Source organism: Arvicanthis niloticus, chromosome 7 (assembly GCF_011762505.2).
Source record: "Arvicanthis niloticus isolate mArvNil1 chromosome 7, mArvNil1.pat.X, whole genome shotgun sequence".
NCBI classification, from domain to species: domain Eukaryota; kingdom Metazoa; phylum Chordata; class Mammalia; order Rodentia; family Muridae; genus Arvicanthis; species Arvicanthis niloticus.
In genome coordinates, this window is record NC_047664.1 from 31,576,509 (window position 1) to 31,597,350 (window position 20,842).

Genomic DNA, 20,842 nt, shown 5'->3' on the forward strand with positions numbered 1-20,842 from the left:
AGGAAAGAGCCAGCCAAGTATCAAAAACTCCTTCTTGCCTTTAAGCCTTAAGTCTACCCATGACAGAGTGAAGAAGGGCCACATTCAGGATATGGGATAAGGAGACAATAAAGCACAGAAAAGAGAGGAAATTTCAGGGTCCTTAGGGTTTCGTTTGCCTGTAGTGCCATGGTGTGTTATTCTTTGGGCTCCTACTCTCTATTGTCACACTCTTCCCATTCCCTGGGACCACTATCTGGAAAATGCTGGTGAACATAAACCCTAAGACTATGGTACTAGGGACAGAGCTGAGTGGGAGGTACTGAAGTGTGGTTCTCACCAACTGGAATCATCCTTCTGGAGGAGCCACTGTATCCCTATGAAGAGGCATGACTTAACAAAGATAAAGCCTCTGTGAACCAGCACTTCTCCGTCTTGAGATTTACAAGTCATCTTTAGTGCTGGATGAAGGTATGCAATAGACTTCTGAGTGTTAAGGTATCTCTGCTATGACTCAAATAATCTATATGACTTAAAGCATCTAAATTACAGGATCAAAAGCAAACCGATCAGTGAAGTTCTAAGTCCATTCAGAGAAGTAAACATTGCTTAAGACCAGCTTGCCAACAGATCAGTTCTGTAAAACAACACAGATGGTTAGAAGCTGATGAGTGGGAGGCTCTCAGGGAGCTACAGGCCTGCCCTGCCTTCTGCTCACATAGGATTTTCCACATCATAAAATGCATCATCTCCATGAGGACATGAATGCACAGATATTTCATTTGTACAACAATGTCAGCTCTGCTTCATAGTGATAGCAGGAGTGGTGGTTGTGCAAGATCAATAAATCTAAATCAGAGTAAATGCATTGAAAATACCTGGCCTAAGCTCTAGGCAGCAACTCAACAAGGACTTGATATTGCCATGGAAAGAACAGAAGACAAAGTCTAGTGATTTCGAGACTGTAGGAAACTCTGATATCCACTACCACAACAGAAAGGTACTGACACTGAGGGCAGAGGTTAGGGATACAGGTGAGAGGTCATTTCTAATAGTTTTTACCATCTTACCTTCCAGCCCTTGAAAGGGAATAGTGAAAGCTGCTATTCACTCATTTCTTCCCTAATAAAAAACTGGGGGGTCATTGATTTCAGAGCTCTCCAGCCCATGATTCCTGAGTCTTCCCCTCATAAAGGAATCCTGAATGTCTGATGGTACCTGATAAAGGCAAACTGGTAGGTGCTCTTAGCCAACAGAATGAGTGCTTCCCTTATGGACTCCCCCATGTGGCTTAGGCCCTTCAACCACCATTTACATACAAGAACCATATTCACAAATCTTACCATGTCATACAGGAAGTTAATTAGCCAATATGTCCTGTGTCCAAGGCCACTTATATGTTGCAATCTTTTTGCTCCGGTCACTCTGTCCCTCACCACAGAGCTACAAATTGATGCTGACAAGATGGAGAATCCCAGGACAATGCAGAGGGCAACACCACACTGGCGGATGCTCTCCAGGCTGCAGACAGAGGATAATGTAAGAGCTCATCAGATATCATAGAAGAAAGCAGAACTTCCTTTTATTATTAACACTTGGTATGAAGGAAGGCCAGGCACACTGCCAACAATGTATGGATTCTCTCCTTCACTCAGGCCCTCAAGTTCTTCAAAGATGTGGGTTATTATTCAGAGCTTACAGAACACACAACAACAAACAGAATAGACAAACATGAAGCTGAAAGCATTTCAGCATCTTCCTGTTTCACCCTACTCTTGATCATGTAGTCTGACTCTCAGTTAAACAGTAAACCTCTACAGAGCACCATTCAGCTCCTGGGACCCTTTCCGACACTAAAACCCATTTGCTCTGCAGCAGAACCCAGCAAGAAGGGGTGTTTGTAGGTGTTTGTAGGGCTGCTCGCCTCACTGGCTCATGTCCAGACTTATGTGTTGGGAAAGCGAAATGCTTTCTAAATGGCCACATATCACCATGATTATACCATCCAGTCTCTCAGACAGGTGGAGCTGGAGAAACTTCTTTAGAGACAAGCACTGCCACTGGCCATTCTGTCTAATTCTGAAAGCAGGTAGGCACAAGCAGTCTTTTAGCTGTCTGACACAATGAATGTTCCCATCACACAGCACCCATAAGGCTACGCCTCCCATCTATCACACCTTATTTTACAACAGTCATCAGCTAGCCTGCCCTAGAACTGAGGTTGTGTGTCAGAGACTGTTGAAGGTAGAACTCTCCAACAGTAGATGTAACAAGGCAAACAGCAGCTCGCCCTTGCTTTTTCATTGCTTATTTAAGGAAAGCATATTCATTAAGATATATGGTCTCCACATGGCAGGCCAGAGGATTATATAAATAATATTTTATCGTTGAGTTTTAACTAAATGATTTTTAGTTATATGGAACAGAATGGAGATGGGGGAGAGAATGAGGGCAGAAACAATGTACTTAGTAACAAGATGCTGACACGTGACACTTAAATACGTCCCCAAATGCACCACAGCAACAACAACACCCCCTTCCACCTGCACTTCTTGTGGACTGGGAGTTAAATCATGCATAAGAAGTATCCAGGAAGGCGCCGCATGTTTACCTATGTGAGTGGCATGTTTATGCTGTTAACATGAATAGTTCCTTCTGGAATTTGTGCTGTCCAGAGACTACAGGAACAATTCCTTTTATAAAAAAACAATTTCTTTTACGAAAACCACAACTGAATGGTACTTTCACCCATTTTCTGCCCAGCCATTTGCACTTCCCACTTTAAAGCTATCTGTGATAGCATCTCTCCTGGAAAATGTTGAAATGGGATCAAAATCACTCCTCCTCAGCACCTTAGAGATTTTCTTTTGTTTGCTCCACCCCCATATCATTTCATCCACTTACATCCTGTCTTCATTCAGCAAGGCCCCTCCATATGGGTGGCTGTACAGGGTTATTCCTGTGAACAATAAATTGAGACATGAGCGTCATGGCCTGTTCCTTTGGGGACTCATCTTCAAGAAACTCAAGAGATGTCTCCTGGTTGCTCTGCCCACCCCCAATCCACTACCAGTGAAAAAGGGCAAATATGCTCTTGCCATTAAATTGGTATGTGCTGGGCTCTTTGCCCTTATTGCTTTGTCAAACATAACCATCATGTATCTCACATGTGTCACAACACAGGTACCATGCTCCTTTGTCTGTCATTTAGTTGTCTATTGTCATGAGTATCCTAGTGCCATAGCTACCACACCTATCTCCACCCATATAGACCACATTGAGGCAAGATGAAGTATGCAAGTATATCCAGTAGCTAAAATATCATTGCATATTGAAGGAAACAGTCTTGGTCTATAAGGTATTGGAAGGAGAATTTGGTTAAAAGAGACAGGTTCAAAACAATATAAAACATGATTAAAGGTTAAAAGCACTGGTTCTAGCCTAATCTTTGGGGAGAAGACAAGGTTAGACAAAAATTCAATTACACAAATAGTGATTTTATTCAATCAACTAAACTTCAATAAAAACTCTAGATATTGAAGCTTACCTACTCTTCTGGCTGCTGAACAATTGGATATACTGCAAGCAATGGGAGGTACCATGTTTGGTTCCACAAGCTCTTCCCTAACCTCACTTACAGCACCTCTGTTGACTGGTTCCAATAAATAATCCCATCTAATAAGGTCATGGCAACTCCTAAAACTCATAACCAGGCAACCAGAGTTCAGAGGCACCCAGGACCCTTGCAACACAGCTAATACCTGGATTAAGTGTGATCTTGTTGAAGAACACATCTTTTGGACTTACTGGGTATAACTGAAAACTATTATTGATAGCATGACGTATTTCAATGTCTTGTCCTATTTCTTCCTTTCCCAGAAGTTGAAGTTGAGCAAATATAAAGGCCTACTGTTTAGTCCTGTCTGATTATATTTTGCCCTTCCAGATCAACTTCCAGAAACTGTAGACTTAGGTTTGTGGAACCAGCCCATACAGTGAATTGACTAGTTCTTCTTGTCAACTTGACACAAAGTAGAACCACCTGGGAAGATCAAACCCTAATTGAGAAATTACTTAGATTCAATTGGCCTGGTTGTTAGTTGACAGAGGAAGCCCAGCCCACTCTGTGGGAGGTCTGGGATGTCCATGATAGTTATCTGCACATGAACCAGTGAGAGAGTCAGTAAGCAGCATTCTCTGCTGTTCCTGTTTAAACTCCTGCCCTTGCTTCCTTCATGATGGGATTTTATCTACAGGTATTAAACCAAATAAACCTATTCCTCACCTCAAGTTGATTTTGTTGGTACTCCTTATTACAGTAATGGAAGGCAAATGAGAACTTCCAAATAAATAGTTATTTCTCCTCTTGTATGTTTGGCCATAATTCTCACCTAGGTTCTCTGGAACCTACCTCCTCAGACCATCTCGATCTCAACTTTTATATAGTTGAATATATACTACACACACTCTGTCACCTGTAGCCTGCATATTTGTGACCTCCAAAACAAAGCCATCATTACCTTGTGTGAGCCCCATTATCTGAGTAACCCAGGAGCCAAATTGAAGTCCTGTCCACTCCTCATTTTTCTTTGCCACATTTGTTCAAGTTTCCAAGTTCTCTCACTTCCAAGTTCTACTTCCACAACACCCCCTCACACAGCATGATGGTGTTCATGCTCACTTGCACCTTGTCTTGGTGGCCCTGAGTTTACATCATCTCTAAGCCTGCCTGTGCCCAAGCTCAACATGTATGTCAGCCCCAACAAGCTAGAAAATATTTGTCTAAAAAACAGAAAGAAAGATAGCATGTGTGAAGGGGGGGTAGAAAAACAAAACAACCATGTCCTTTACCTCCACTAAGCTTCATTTTATCATAAAGTATAAAATTCTTCCACTGATTCCATTTGAAATATGAGATTAGTATCATTTCCCTTGACACAGACACATTTTAATTTTGCCTTCAACTTCCTGGTCCAGGCCCCATTGACATCTCATTCCATCTTACTCCTATTCAGATATTAATTTCTTTTTTGAAATCATTATTACATCGTCATGCTTTAGTGAAGTAAAACCGGTGAATAAAAAAAGTATAAAGACTGTCCCTGACTTACAGTAGTTTTATGAATTTTCAACTCTACACTACTGCAGAAATAAAATATGCTTTGTGGAAATCACACTTCAAATTTGAATTTTAATACTTTGCTGGCTACTGACATTTGGTACCATGCTCTGGTTATGCTGGGCAGCAAGCACTTTGATCAGCAGATCCTATCCATTCACAATGGCCCACCCTCCATGTCTTGGGATCACAACTTTGTTATCTTTAGTCTGTTATTTCTGTTATAGGAATTTCTTGATTAAAACATTTTCAACTTACTGTGAGTTTAATCAGGACATAACTCCATTATTAAGTCAAGCTGAATCTATGTTTCAAGTTTACAGTGTCATTTTTAGCATACAAATACATGGTGAAATGATTAGATTTCTGGTCAAGCTAATTAACATAACCACCATTTCTTAAATACTTGCTGATGAGAATGGAAATTAGTGCAACCATTATGAGACATGGTATAAAGGAAGTACTTCAAAACTAAAACTAGAAATATTATAAGATGTAGCACCCCCACTAAAGGACTGAGAGAGTTATACCCAAGGAATAAAATCATCATACAGACATCTGCAGACCATGTTCACTGCAGTATCATTTTTGATGACTGAGATAAACCTACAACTTTTGAATAGATGCAAAAATGTGTTGTTTTGGGATATAGATCCAGGTATTTACAAATACACACACACACACACACATACACGCACGCACACTCACATTAAACAAACACACATTTTAATATACCATTCAACCATTTTTTAATGAAAAGGAAATTCTGGTTTCTTTTTTTTCAAAAACACTGCCAAAATAAATACTATATACATAAGTCAGAAGCACAAAAATAAATACCATGTGGTCTTACACCAATCCCTGACATGTTAATAATACTCTGTTATGCTTATAGACATGAGCTTAGCATGACTGTCCTTTGAGAGGTTCTACCCAACAGCTAATTCAGATGGATGTAGAAACCCACAGCCAAAAATTAGATGGAGCTTGGAGACTAATATGGAAGAGTTGGGGGGAAAGCTTGAAGGCCTTCAATGGGATAGGAACTCCACAGGAAGACTAACAGAGTCAACTAACCTAGACCCTTGGAGCTCACAGAAACTGAACCACCAACCAAAAAAACATACAAGGGCTGGACATAGGCTTACATACCCATATGTAGCAGATGTGCAGTCTCATCTTTGCCTGTCCATGGGATATAGTCTTCTATTTGGGCTGCCTTGCCTGGCCTCAGTTAGCAAGGATGTGCCTAACCCTGCAGAGACTTGAGGGGCAATAGTGGAGGCTACCCAGAGAGTCTCCCCCTTCTAAAAAAGAGGGTATGAGGGAGGGATTGCCAAATGTGGGGACCAGGAAAGGGGACATTAATCAAAATGCAAAGTGAATAACAAAAATGTTAAAAATAAAAGCAAAGTATGGAAAAGACTGAGTGAAAGAGAAGTTACTAAAAACACATAAGAGTAATTTATTTTAGGAACAGATATACTAGGATGGTAACTAGAGTAATGATGTATTGATTATCTTTAATGGGATAGAGATTAAGTGTTCTTACCACACATGTACATGAAAAAAAATGGCAGTCTTCAAATCCTGGGTCCTTCCATTCTTGTGAGAAGAGACATGCAATTGTCACCCAGAAGTACACCATATTCACTCCTCATCCATGGCTGACACATTGCAGCTTCAACTAACTATGCACTAGGAATGTCCAGGAAAAACCTGCATTTATACTGAGTGTACATAGATATTTCCCTTTTCATTATTCCCTAGACAGTGTAGCATGAAAACTATTTGATGGTATTTTTATTTTATTATGTATTGTCAATCACCTGGAAAGTATTTAAATTATTTGGCAGAATAAGCCTCAGTTACAGGCCGATATTGTACCAATAGCATTTGAAGTAAGACACTTGAGCATCTATGGATTTGGACAACTATAAAGGATCCCTGAAACTAATCCTGACAAATACTTAGGATAATACAAGCTGTGGTCATGTGTTATATGCTCTGAGTATGTAAGTTACGCTGTGTGTGTGTGTGTGTATGTATATATATACATATATATGTATATATATACATACACACACACACACACACACACACACACACACACACACATATATATATATATATATATATATATATATATATATATATATATATATATATTTGAGAGAATCTCTGTCACACCAACATCATTATGGACACTTGAAAAGTGGTACCTGAAACACAAGTATCTCAGATGCCTTTTAGAGTCTGACAGCAAGTTGTAACATGCTAGAATTCCAGCCAATAGCTGCAAATACCATAACCCATTTTCTCACCGGCATGCACTCCTAATCTCCCAAAGTCCACCTCCATCCAGCAGGAAGGAAGAAGACAGACTAAAGGCCAACTGCTCCTGCCTGCACATCTGCACAAAAGCTTCAAATGTTCCCATGGAAGTGATCAACTTTGACGCTGACAAGACTGGGTCTGTGTTTGACCAGCATCCATACATATCTTTGCTTACCTTAAACCATCAGAGTTGCTGCTAACTGTTTAAAAGTGGTTTTCTAATCACTTTATTCTGTACCTTCATTTCTATGCTGTGAAAGTACTGTCCTTCGGTGTGGCATATTTCCTGGGTTGGTGTCATTTTTAGAGTTCTACTTCAGGAGGTGAGGGCAATCTTCTCTCCTATCCCACTGGTGAAATGATTGACTGCTGCTATGGTTAGCATTCCCAATGTGCCTGGCCATACTCCAGATATTTGCATAATGCACCTTTCCATTTGGCACTCTGACAATGAAACTTTGTATTAGGAAAGTAAAGTAACATGAGTATTTCTTAGCAAGTAAATTTCTGGAATATTGATTCTTAGAAGAGATAGAAACTTCAAGGATTGGTATAGCCTAACATATCTGGTATTTCAGGATCACAAGAAGGGTTCTGCTTTTCTGAACACAGATCTTGCTCCTGACATCATCAGAGCCCAGGTCTATGATTTTCTCAACCAGATGCCCACTAAGGCACAATAGCACTGAAAACTAGGTATCTATATGACAACCATGGCAGAAAATACTATTCTTAACATCATGCGTAGACCATCAAAACCTTTATAATGCGGCAGAAGAGCAGCTGATATACATGAGTGAGCTCCAGAAGAGAGCTCCCACCACTCCACTCCCAGAAAATAATATTCTTCCCTTCCTTCCTTCCTTCCTTTGCATAGGAACTTAAAAAAATCTCCCCTGGTGCTGTCTCCTCCTAGACCTTAGGAATACAAATTACTGGAGTGGCCACAAATCACTGCTGGGACTGGGATCCTCCCTTCCTTCCAGAGGATCACACTGAAATAACTACGAGACACAAATTTTCATTTGATAATGGCTTTAGAGTTCTATGATTTATATACATTTATACAGCAGCTCTACACGGTTCTACAGGAGATCTTAATACCTTGGAAAAGTTGGATTTAGACTGTACTCAGGTTCACAAGAGTCTAGTGCACCTGTAATATTCCCAAAAGCTAGAGCACAGAATTCTGAATGTCTTCACTAGTAATACAAGATGTATGAGAAAGTACTTCTTTATCTGGTCTAATCATCACACAAGTGTACACGTACTGAAGCATCATGTGGTACCCCATAAGTAAGCATAATATATTTTCATGTATCTGTTTTTAAAGTAACTAAATTTTAGCCTAATAAACAAATACAGGCTATCATTTTCTTCTATCTCAATTTGTGGCCAGCCCTAGGCATTTACCATAGAACTGAGAGATTCTCTTTAAAAATCAAGACACAGCTGATCCTGAACCTCCATTCTGCTCCCATCCCTCCTCTTTATTTATTTCCCCTTCTATTATTTATTTTTTTCCCCTTCTAAGTGAGATTCAAGCTCCCTCAGGGAAGGACAAGAGAAATGGCTAGAAGACCATGAAATGAATTGCAACTGACAGGAGTTAGGAGGTGGGGGTCATCTCCAGGAAGAGACGGAGACCTGGAGTAAAGGAGGCACCCAAGAATCAATGGGGGTGACCTTAGCTGTGACTCACAACATTGGAAATCTGGAAAGTAAAGAAGCCACCTCCTGTAACCAAGCAAGAACCCTAGTGGAGTGATAAAGACACTAACCCACCCACAAAACTTTCAACCTAAAATTTATCCTGTCTACGAAAAATGCAGGCATGGGAGATGAAGCAAAGACTGAGGGAATGACCAAGGAATAGCTGTCCCAACTTGAAACCAATCCTAATGGGCAGCTCCAATCCCTGACACTATTAATGATATTCTGTTATGTTTGCAGACACAAGGATATTGTCCTTTGATAGGCTCCACCTAGCAGCTGACTAAGACAGATACAGACAGACAGCCACAGCTAAAAAGTGGATGGAGCTTGCGGTCTCTTACAGAAGAGTATGAGAAAAGATTGCAGGGCACAAAAGAGTTAGGAACTCTACAGGAAGATCAATAGAGTCGAGTAAACTAGACCCGTGGGGTTCTCAGAATCTGAACCACCAACCAAAAAAACATATCTGGGCTGGACCTAGGCCTCCCCATGCATATGTAGCAGATGTGCAGCTTGGTCTTCATGTGGGTCCCGAACAACTGGAATGGAGCAAGGGCTATCCCAAAAGCTGTTGCTTATATGTGGGGATATGTTCTTCTAACTGGGCTGCCTTGTCTGGCCTCAATGGGAGAGGAAGCACCAAGTCTCACAGAGCCTTGAAGTGCTAGGGTGTGGTGGGAGGTACCCAGAGGGCTCCTTACCCATTCAAAGGAGAAGGGTTGTGGGAGGGAGTAACCAGGACTGGGATAGTGAGTGGGATGTAATGTTAATAAGTAAAAAAAATAAATTAAGTTAAGTTAAAAATCAAGACACAGAAAAAGACATTTGGTTTTAAGGTTTAGAACAGAAACCCCTGTTGTTGCTGTCAGAGCAGTATTTAAGCCAGGACTTACTGCCAGCTTTTGCGAGAACACATCCAGCTCACGTTAGAACAACTTATTTTGCCTGTGTTCTAACCTGCATGTGGAAACAGCACTAGACACCAACTGCAATTTATCAAGAATCAAACAAAGGTTTGATGTTGCCCATTCTCAGGCCTTTTGATTCAATCAGGTGTTGCTGAGCCAGCTACCAGAAGCCTTGAAATAGGCAGACAAGTAGACCATCCCTAAGAAAATTGCCTCCCACCACAGAGAAGCCATTATGGTATTCTGAGAAGTCACATAGAAGGCACCATGGAATTGCACGGGGATTCTAGCAACACTAAGAATGGTGGATTACAGTGGACATAAGTATATATGCTTGAAACTCATAGGGTGTCTGGGTTTACAAACACCAAGTGACTTTTTCATTTTTATAGCAACTTGGCTCACCATCACATTAGCATTTTTTTCAGAATACTATTTGTTTTTGTAGCACTTCTACAAGGTTAAACATACTTTAAAATTAAACTAACATTGCTTTAAATTGGATGTAAGATTTTATGTGTGTTTTGCAAAGTCCAGAAAAGGTTTTGGAGTTATTTAAATAAATGGCATATGCATACATTTCCTCAAACGTAAGAGAATAATGAACAGGGAGAAGAACTACAAACACATGGGAAGATGGCTCCTTCCCTAGACTCTTAAATCCTTTCAGCCTGCACCAACAGAGGACATATTGCAACTGCACAGCCCATCTCCCAAATCCTCACACAGTACAATGTTAGAAATCAGACCACTTCCCACAATTCTGGGGATGGGGTTTGATATGACCAGTACCAGGAATCACATCTATTGCAACTACTATATGAGACCAGCTGTGGAGAAAGGGCAGCCAGGGGTTGGGGGTTGAAAGGTGAACTCAGAGAGAATGGCAGCATAGGAAAGTTCTCCTGACTGACCTGACTTCAAGCAGAATGGGCAGCAGAATAGAAGTGCAACTCCGATTTTCTGAATCTCCATTTAATCTCTTTTCTATGAGGCCAGGAACATCATTTATAGCCTTTGATGTCCTGGTGTGGATGCTACATTATCACAAGGAACAATCCCTGTAATTGGGGTATTATTTTCTTTGTTTCCTGTCACTCAATATTCTTCTTAGGTAACAATGAGATGGCAAAAGAATCTTGGGCTGATGAGGCTGGTAACAGGGCCAAGGGTCTTAAAGTAAAGGGCCATGGCTGCAACATCACAATGGCGATGATGTGATGAAGTGCATCTCTCTTGCCAACATCACTTCAAAGGTTTTCAGAGATGATATTCACATGTGCGTTTTGAGGACACTTCAATCATCTTTCTTTGATTATTCTTAACATTTATATTCTGGGTTTTTTTCTTCTAAAAATTGGCCCACAGCAATGTATAAATGTGTAAAATTACTTTTCTCATTCAGTGTCCTCATTATGGCTGCATCTGCTATGTTTTTTCGACTGTATGTTTGTCACTTATAAAAATGCACATCTGCGCTTTTGTCCTGTATCCATTATGATAGAGAAATACTTAACACATTGTAATTCAAGTCATCCCTTCAGGGTTCATTACTTTTATAAATGCATATCTTTGGAAGTATTAATGCCTAGATGTCCATAACATCTACAACAAAAGACTTTTCTTAACCTCAATATGTATAGCAAAGTTTTAAATCACTGTGCTGTAAACTGTGGGTCATAACACCATATGAGGTTATATAACTGAATGCAGGACCATAGAAACTTTGGCAACAGAAAGTGTTGTGAACATGCAATTAGTCAAAATTTAATTAATTTAGAGTAAAACATAAAATATGTGATCTTCATGCTATATTATGTGTGTTTCACTGACTTATTTCTGTGATCAATATCCTGACAAAGAATAATTTGGGAAAGCATTTATTTTAGCTCATAGTTCCTGGTTAAAATCTATCATTATAAAAAAATTAAAGGAACTAGATACGTAATATATATATATATATATATATATATATATATATATAGTCAAGATCAGAAAGCAATGAATCAATAAAAACAAGCTAAGACTCAACTTTCTCCATTCTACACAGCTCAGGATCCCCTACCTAAGGAATGGCACCATCCATGGTGAGAAGACAATCTCTCACAACCTGCTTATGAGCCAACTTGATCTAGATAATCCTTGAGACTTTCTAGGGGGTTCTAGATTGTGTCAAATTGACAATTAGGACTAACCATCAAAAAATTTTAAGGTAACCTTAGTTCTGAACACACAGCTTTCATCCTTTATACTGTGCATCCCCCACAACACAAAACTACAAAAGAGCCTGCCTGAAATGCCTTGGCTCAGATTTGAGAATATTGAAAATAATGAATTGCAGTGCATTTACTATATGTAGATTTTACCTCTTATAAAAATTGAAATATTTAATTATTAAAAACAAAGACTTTTAATACTTTCTTACCATCCTTCCCCATCCTGTTATCAAACTAGTGTATCTTCAGGTTAAATTATGTTAGAATGTTTGATTTTAAAATTGGATGTTTGAGAGTTGCTGACTTGAGTTTCATTTGAAAATGTTAACTCAATTTTGGCTTGAAATCTGGACAAAATTTCCAACAATTTCTAAAATGGCCCTCAACGTTCTTCTCTCATTTTGTTCTACATAGTAATATTAAAATGGCACTTCCAATGTTGGCAATTATAAAAGCAAAATATTGATCAACTATAAAATGTGTTGAATTTGCTCTCTTCCCTGACATATCAGATATTTAGCCAGGATTTAATTCTTTAGGTAAAAAGTAATTGCACCTAGATCTCATTAGTATGTTAATTTCTTTCATGTTTAATAAAGTGCAAATATATACCAAAGAGCTGTTTCAAAATATGTCTTGTAATGTATTATAAGGAGGTGTTCGGTTTTTACATCTATTTTGTATCTTTATGACAGGTCCCATGTAAAATTTTCTCAGGCAATAAAGGTTTAAGAATTTCTGCCTTGAAGAGTCACCAGAAATCTTCAGGAACAGTCAAAGGCTAATGTAATCACACACTACTAAGAGTGAATACAGGTGCTCCTCATAAGTGGCATTTTCGTGGTTTTAACCCCCTGTTCCCACTCTTACTAACTCTAGGGTGAATATTGTGGGTGTTTTCCTTAATATTAAAATTAATTATCACCATTACTAAGCATTACAAGCAATGGTGACATGACAAGCTCTTGATTTTAAAAGTAGGACACAAATATATACCACAGGCACAACCTCACACGCAAACATAAACAAACAAAAGACAAGGTAAAAACTTATATTAAATTCTAATCCAAAGCTAATCAGACACAAACACCATTTCATTTTAGGAATTTCTTCTGACACAGCAATCATTACTGAATTCTGTTTCATGTTGTATGTCTTTAATTTCATGGATCACTCTTGACCTTCCACCAATATTTTTGCTACATGTAAAATATCTGTATAGCTGGTGTGCTGTGCTCACCCAAGTGTTCTTTCTTCCGTGGATCTAATGGTGTGCGATCTTCCTTTGGTTAATAGCTCAAATAGCTACCTGTGCTAACAATGTATCTACAATGTAACTTTTTAGCCACTCTCTATAGGAGGGTGTCTGATTGCCTGTTTGTAACATGGGCAACAGTATTTCTTAGTACAGAATTTGAGGTGAACCTCTTTTTCTGTCCATATTCTATAAGCAGTATTCCATTGTATACTCTTTTGAGACTGTAGGCAAAAAACTGAGGGTCAAACTCTATGTCCCTCCAAGATGGAGAAGTTCTATACATTCTGGATCCTCCGTCTCACAACCTCAAACCACAGAGACGACACAACAAACCCACAGGAGGAACCTCAGAGGTGCTAAGCAGGTGGTTGCCTCCTGGGAACCAAAACACTTGAACACAGAGTAGTGAATTCTGTGCATGTACTCATGACAGAAGCTTCCAAATGAGCTCTCAAATGACAGACACAACAGAGAGCCTGAGAAGTGTTGCCCAACTGAAGGAAACCTTTGCAGCTACACTTGCTCCATTCAGCCAACTACTGGCAAAAGTATTCTCATCCAAGAAAGCTGATCCTAAGCACCTTACTTGAAAAAGCCATGTACAATGACAACCTCATTTGGGTCAGAGATGGGCTGATTCTCCAGCCTATCCACAAGATAAACTCTTAAAGGAGTAGAGTCAGGAGGCTCTGGCCATTGTGATCCTTTACTACCAAGAAAGAAGTCACCACATCCACCTGGTCACAATCAGACTGAACATGGCATTGTGGGGCACAATGAACTCACTATCACCATTGTCAGCCATGTCCAGCAGGATACTGATCATCCCCTACAGGGCTGTGACTGAATTGGAGGTCACATCTGTAGATCAGTTTGCAGAGCCCAATAGTCACATCTGCTCAGGATCTTCTCACAGAGAATATCCTGATCTCAGACTCCTCTCTCATTGTGAACTGAGAGAGGAAGCTTATTCCTAGATACTGACGGCATCTTAGTCCATCAAGAGCAACTGCCATGTTTATTTTCATTGTTCTCTAGTTTATTTCATCTTTGCCTTATTACCCAGCATGCCATGTGTGGGGACCCATCTCTTTCCTTCTTGTGGCACCTAGAATTCTGTTAAGGTGTAATTCATCAACAGGGTTCAGAAATTCACTGATAGGGAAGAAGAAAGAGAAAAAATTATATAAAATCATAATAAACCCCAAATTTCCAAAGTAATCTTAAACAGAAAGACCAAAGCTAATGGCATCATATCATTTGACTCCAAAAGCTATTACACAGACACACACTTACACAGACAAACACACACATACACACAAAGATGCCAAAAATAAAGTATGCAGACTAGTGAAATGGCTCAACAGGTAATTGCTAAGAAGCCCAGTGTTCTAAGTTTGATTCCCAGGATCCACATGGTAGAGGGAAGAAAACTGACCCCTGTAAGTTGTCCTCTGACCATATCTGCATCATAGCATATGTATCCACATCTTACAAAAACACAATAAACAACCAATGCAATCAACAGTTAAAAAACAGAAAAGAGCGTACCCTGGGAAAAAAAAGCAATCTCTTTACTAAAGGGAAGTACAGAAATTAGGTGTTCATATACAAAGTAAAGAAACAAAACTAAGTATAACAATATACAAAGATCAATTCAGAAACTAAAAGACATAAAGCCATACAAGGATTAGAGAATAAAAAAGAAAAGGGATGTTTCACAACATTGCACTGGACATAATTTTTGTAAGACCCCAGATACATAGGAAACAACAAAAAAATAGACAAACAGGGTGGCATCAAGTGAAAACATTTCCACTGGGGGAAAAAGGACCAAGTGAGCGAAGACACAACCTACAGAATGGAAGAAAAATGTTTCAAACCATACATTTGATGAATGGTACATGTCAAGAATGCACAAATAACTCAACAGCAAAAAGTTACCAATTGCAATGGTTTAAAACTCAATATTTCTTTAAAAAAAATATGTACCACCAATAGCATATGAAATAAAAAAAATCTGTGACACCAGAAATCATCAGAGAAATACAAATGAAAACCATGGGGAGGTAAGGCCTGACTCCAGTTAGCAGGACTATGAGGTTATGTCAAAATGACGAATGATAAGCTTAAGCAGGAATATAGAACAAGAGGGTACACACAATGTTGGTGAAGTGTAAAGTAGGGCAGCAGTTTCAGAAAATAACATGGCTGATCCTTAAAAACTTAACAGTAGAGCTGTCCTGTGACCCATCAGTCCTTCTGCTGTCTGTCAAAGGAACATGTGGGCTTTCATGTACACTTTGGCACTACTCACAATAGACATGGCATGGAATTAACCCAGGTGTCTATCAACGACAAATAGACAAAGAAGATGTGGTATTTTTAATGCCAAGTGATATTATTCAGGCATAAGAAAAATGAAATATTGGCATTAGTTAGCAACACAAGTGAATTGTCAAATATTATGTTAAATGAAATAAGAATAGATACAGAACGATACTCCAAATTGTCAGGACACAAGGCTAGAAAACCAAAAATAGATAATGACAATCTACAGTTCTCACTGACCCTTTGTTCAGCATAATTTCTACAGGTGTTTGTTATAATATGTGAGTGTTGGCTGAAGTGGATCTATAGGTTGATTTTAGAAGCTACCACCTGAGGGCAAGAGAGATGAGCCATTAGCTCACTCTGATAGGTGGAAAGCCCTCAGAGGAGCTTAGTCACACCTGAGCCACATGAGCTAGGCAGAAATGCACAATGTTAGGTTAAGGTGCTGGATAGTGAGGAAAGAACCATGACTGAGGGTTCCCTGGGGCAGCAATCCACTGAACATAAAAACCCAGTGATGCTGATCCACGAGAGAAGAGATGGAAAGGTAAAGGTGAGGTCTCAGGCTGACAGCTGCAAATGCGCTGTTTGGATGCATGGGCTTTATCCTGAACACATATGAAAGGCGCTGAAATTTCTAAGAATTGGACAAGAAGGACAATTTCAACATTTTAGAAACACTTTTTTCAACAAAATGTCAGCATCCTGATTGTATTTTGATTGTTGAATCAATACAAATGGAATTCCAAAAAAAAAAAAAAAATGATTTCAGAAAAGAGGAGGCAGGAGGCAAAAGCACTTAGTAGACACACAGTACGTGGTAGAAGAGATGCGATGCATGGGGTGGCCTGAGAAGGACATACAGGCTTGGATACTTTCCTTGCTCTCCTTTTTTTATTACATGATCTAAGTGTGGGACAAACACCTAGGCATTGCTGAAGACACTGCAAAAAGTGAGGGAGTTGCAGTCTATGAATATTTAATACAGATAAATTTTCATGCAAATAGAACTGTGATTTGATGTGCACATATGAGAAACAGCAAAGTCTTAATGTGGCTCTTGCTGAACCTTTAGCTGGGGAAGAACTCCAATGGACAGAGTGTGGGACCAGAGCACAGGTAGGCTGAAGGTCATCCCCTGGCATTGTAGTGCATGTTTGTAATCTCAGTACTTGGGCAATGAGGCACAAGGATTAGGAGTTTGAGGTTATCCTCAATACATAGTGAGTTGGAAGGACAACCTGGACTGCATAAGACCTTGTTTCAAAATTTAAAAAAATAATAATAATAATAAGTAAGGCCAAAAAATTAAAGGATATAGGAAGGGCTCCACATGAAGCCATCTACAATCTCAGTACTTGTAAGACTGAGGCAGGAGGATGATAAGCTCCATCTACTTTTTATTGTACAGTGCTATCTCAAAAGAAAGGATATGAATTAAGGAGAATTCCATGTCCAGAAAGATGCTTTCCATGGTTGACCTCAGACATACCCGAGAGCACTCTCATGGTAAGCTGCCTATGAGAGAAATAGCTAAATAAACACCCTTAATACCTAGGGCCTGGTGAGTAGGGGAAAAAAAAAGACACATGTACCTGTGGAGTTTTAGGGACATAATGGGGAATTTACTGACTGTAATATGCAGAAAAGGACAGATTCCAAGTTTAGTGTCAACTGACATGTAGGTTCCCTTAGAATTCTGACAAATGCTTCTGATGACAAATGTGATTAAGTTGATGACATGAACATAAAAGGAATAAAGGATGGAATTACCTTTTATTGTACAGTTCTGTCATCTTTGATGGGCCTCAAATCCCCATACTTGACTCCAAATAGCAGTGAAAAGCTGTACTTTTTGGCACCTCAAAATGTCCTGGTACCTGTTACATTAGGCAGATGAATCCCTACTGAATTAACACACAGCAGGAAACAGTACATCTTGGAAATTGACTTTGGAAACCACAGCTTCTTTGACTAGGCTAACACCCACCTTTTCCAGCACTTTACAAAGTGGCTCTATGGAAATTCACTAGAAAATTCAAAGTGTATTACAGTGATATTTGTGGTTCAAATAAGGGACTCAGACAGGCTGTGAGCTTACTAGAATAAGAGAAGAGACCACCATAGATCCTGACACACCAACCTCCTTACAAGTGGACAAGTTGGGACTCAAACAGTTCTTTCATCTTTAAGAAAAGGTTCTCAATACCTGCCAACACAACTATTAGAGAACTAATCTTAAGTACAAGGTGTTATCTGTGTAGTTCATAGCCATGTTCTTTGCCTTCTGTTGTCTGGAGTCTACTGCACCCTGCGTTATGTAGTTCTGTGTGTGACTGTTATGTAGCTGAAGCTGAGGACAAGACTCATCTTCCGCCATCACCTTCCTCCCCTTGTTAAGTTTTTGCTTTCATTATAATATTAAACTCATAGATCCAGCTCTATCTAATTCCCACATGAACGGACAAGAGGAAAGGGATGTGATAGAATGTTTTTTTCTCAGAGCTTTGCTAGTGCAAGTTCTTAATCAATATTTTTAATAACAACCCACAATGCACCCTCCCGTGGTGTTGTCTTCTGCATTCTCAATTTATTGCACAAAACTTCCTTTTCAGCAGCAAGTGCATAAACAAGTCAAAAATTGAAACTCTGACACAAAGAAAACAAATAAAATATCTTTAAAGAAATTTTCAATATCAAAGAATAAATGTGGTCTTTTTTTCAAGTCTAACACAGCTTCTCCACAAACAAAGGAAGAGCCCACTGCTTTAAGTAGATGCTTCTGAAATGAGCATCATCAGGATGTCTGGTTATCTGACAGGTTGTACAGACAGGATCAATGGATGACTGTGGTCCAAGCAGCAAGGGTCTGGTACCCTCTACCCTAATCACCAGGTACTTGCCAGTTAGGTGCAGAGTCTGCATATAGCAGGCTCTGCATATAGCAACACCCTCACTGCATTCACTCCTTCAAAGCAATGCTGAATCTGCTCTCCAAACCCCTGTACTGCTGCTCCCTGCACAAGCACATCAGAGGCTCTTGTCCACATTTCCTTGTCTTCTTTCCTGAACAATGCCAGTGCCTCCCATGTGTGTTCCAGTGGGTGGTACAACCCCTCCTTAGAACTTGTGAGTATTCACACTCAATTGTCTACTTATCCCTTGCCTTTCATCATGCATGAATAATAATAAAACAAATGTTTTTGAGAAACCTTGTAATATTTTTGTTCAAAATTAAGCATTTGTAATAACTAGTAAGGCATGGTAGCATAGGCCTCCAATATTTCTAACTAGTAAGGGATGACAGGATTGTGAATTTGAGGCCAAGTTGTGATATTTGGAAAGATCTTATCTCAAATAAAGAGAGTTGGGGAAGAATGACACACACCTCTTGTATGTCACTAAATTGCTTAGGGTGGTTACTCGTGGTCCCCAGGTCTTTTCTGTTTTCTGAAAACAGACTTTATCCAATTTGCTTCCACACCACACTGACTTGAAATATTGAATATTTATTTTCACCAAGAGCCTCACTGCTGCTTCCTCTAGCACCTTAGCTGTGATATGTACTCTACATACAGTCTACAGTTTTCTGCCCCTGGCATCTGACAGCTGTAATCCCTTTTGTGACTTAACAGGCCATATTCACTGCCTTTTTCTAACACATTTTGTTATCTGAACCTCATGCATACAACACACGAACTAACATGACACAGAGACCAAACTTTCAGGCAGTTAACAGATAGTGTAGAACTGACTGCTGAGAATCCTAGGTGCACTGATGTCTCCAGATCACAAGAACATACTTTGGACTGAGCTACTAGCTCTTCAAAACTGTGATACACCAAGAGTTGTTGGGACAAAACTAAACAAAAATTGCTTGCAATCCCTTACTTTTTCTTGACTGGGTGTTTGTTTTCTGTCGATCTTCAATTTCCATACCTCTCAGGAAGGTGTTTTAGTCCATTTCTAGTTTTTACAGTAATATATTAATGGGGGAACCATGGCCTGAATTTTTTTTTTCACTCTGACATCTTACTGATGACTGAGACTACTTTCTTTGCTCTAAAACAGTTTATCACTGCAGGTGCTGCAGTGGTAAAGAAGTTCCCAGAGCCTAACCCATTTGCTCCTGTGTGTTGCCCATGAACCTCAGGCAGTGGTGGTCACTCTGCTCCCTCAAGCACCCCCAAGGGAGAAGGAAAGGCTCCATGTAATGTTAGTCTATGGGTTGTGTGCATGACGTTCTGATAACAAAAGATGCTCAAATGTCAGACCAGAAGAAGCCAGAAAACAGTGGGTGTGGCCTGTTAAAGTCATGGGGTGGGAGTATGGGGGGGGGGAATACAGGCCAGCAGACACCAGGGGCAGAAAACTGAAGACTGTAGAGGACATATGGAAGCTAAGGCTCTAGAAGAAGTAGCCGTGAGACTCTTGGTGAAGATGAAATTTCCATTTTTATATAGAAAAATAGAAAAATACTATGGACATCAGAGGATAGAATATCTAACATAAACAGGAAAGGAGTGAACAGGAAGGGGGACAACAGTTAGGGTCCCTTCAGGACACTAGCTACGTGAGAACACATAGCAGTCTGATGCCCTGACCTGTTGTCTGGCTGAATATGAAAGCTGAGGTTGCCCATCTGGCTACCATTACCCATCACTTTTAAAGTAAGGTCAGGACTAAAGTTGCAGGGCCATTCTGACCTCTTCTCTCCAGTGTTCTGACCCTACTGCACATGTCTCCCTGCTCACTCCACATCAGCCCTGTGCAGAGCACCTGGGCCTTCTTTGTGGTACCTTTTTCTCCTAACATTTCTCAGAGGGCTGTCAATTCTGACTTTACTCATTCAACCTCAGAAGCCCATGTTCCTATTTTAGCTCTTAAATACTTTCCTGTCTCCATCCCCAGTGCCCCAAACTTTCTCTCATTTGTCTGAACTTTAGTGTGTTCTTTTCTCTGTCTTCACCTTGAT

The 20,842-nt window shown here is 39.8% G+C and overlaps 1 protein-coding gene across 2 annotated transcripts in view; it reads right to left on the minus strand.

The window, feature by feature from the left end:
* The window catches only part of Abca13 (ATP binding cassette subfamily A member 13), a 439,574-nt gene that overhangs the window by 109,006 nt on the left and 309,726 nt on the right, over nucleotides 1-20,842 (minus strand). For both annotated transcript variants that reach the window (XM_076938134.1, XM_034509530.2), the window contains 2 exons: nucleotides 2,884-2,938; nucleotides 1,323-1,500 (listed from right to left, as the gene is read on the minus strand). In XM_076938134.1, coding sequence (XP_076794249.1) covers nucleotides 1,323-1,500; nucleotides 2,884-2,938 — 233 coding nt within the window. The remainder of the gene's footprint in view (nucleotides 1-1,322; nucleotides 1,501-2,883; nucleotides 2,939-20,842) is intronic.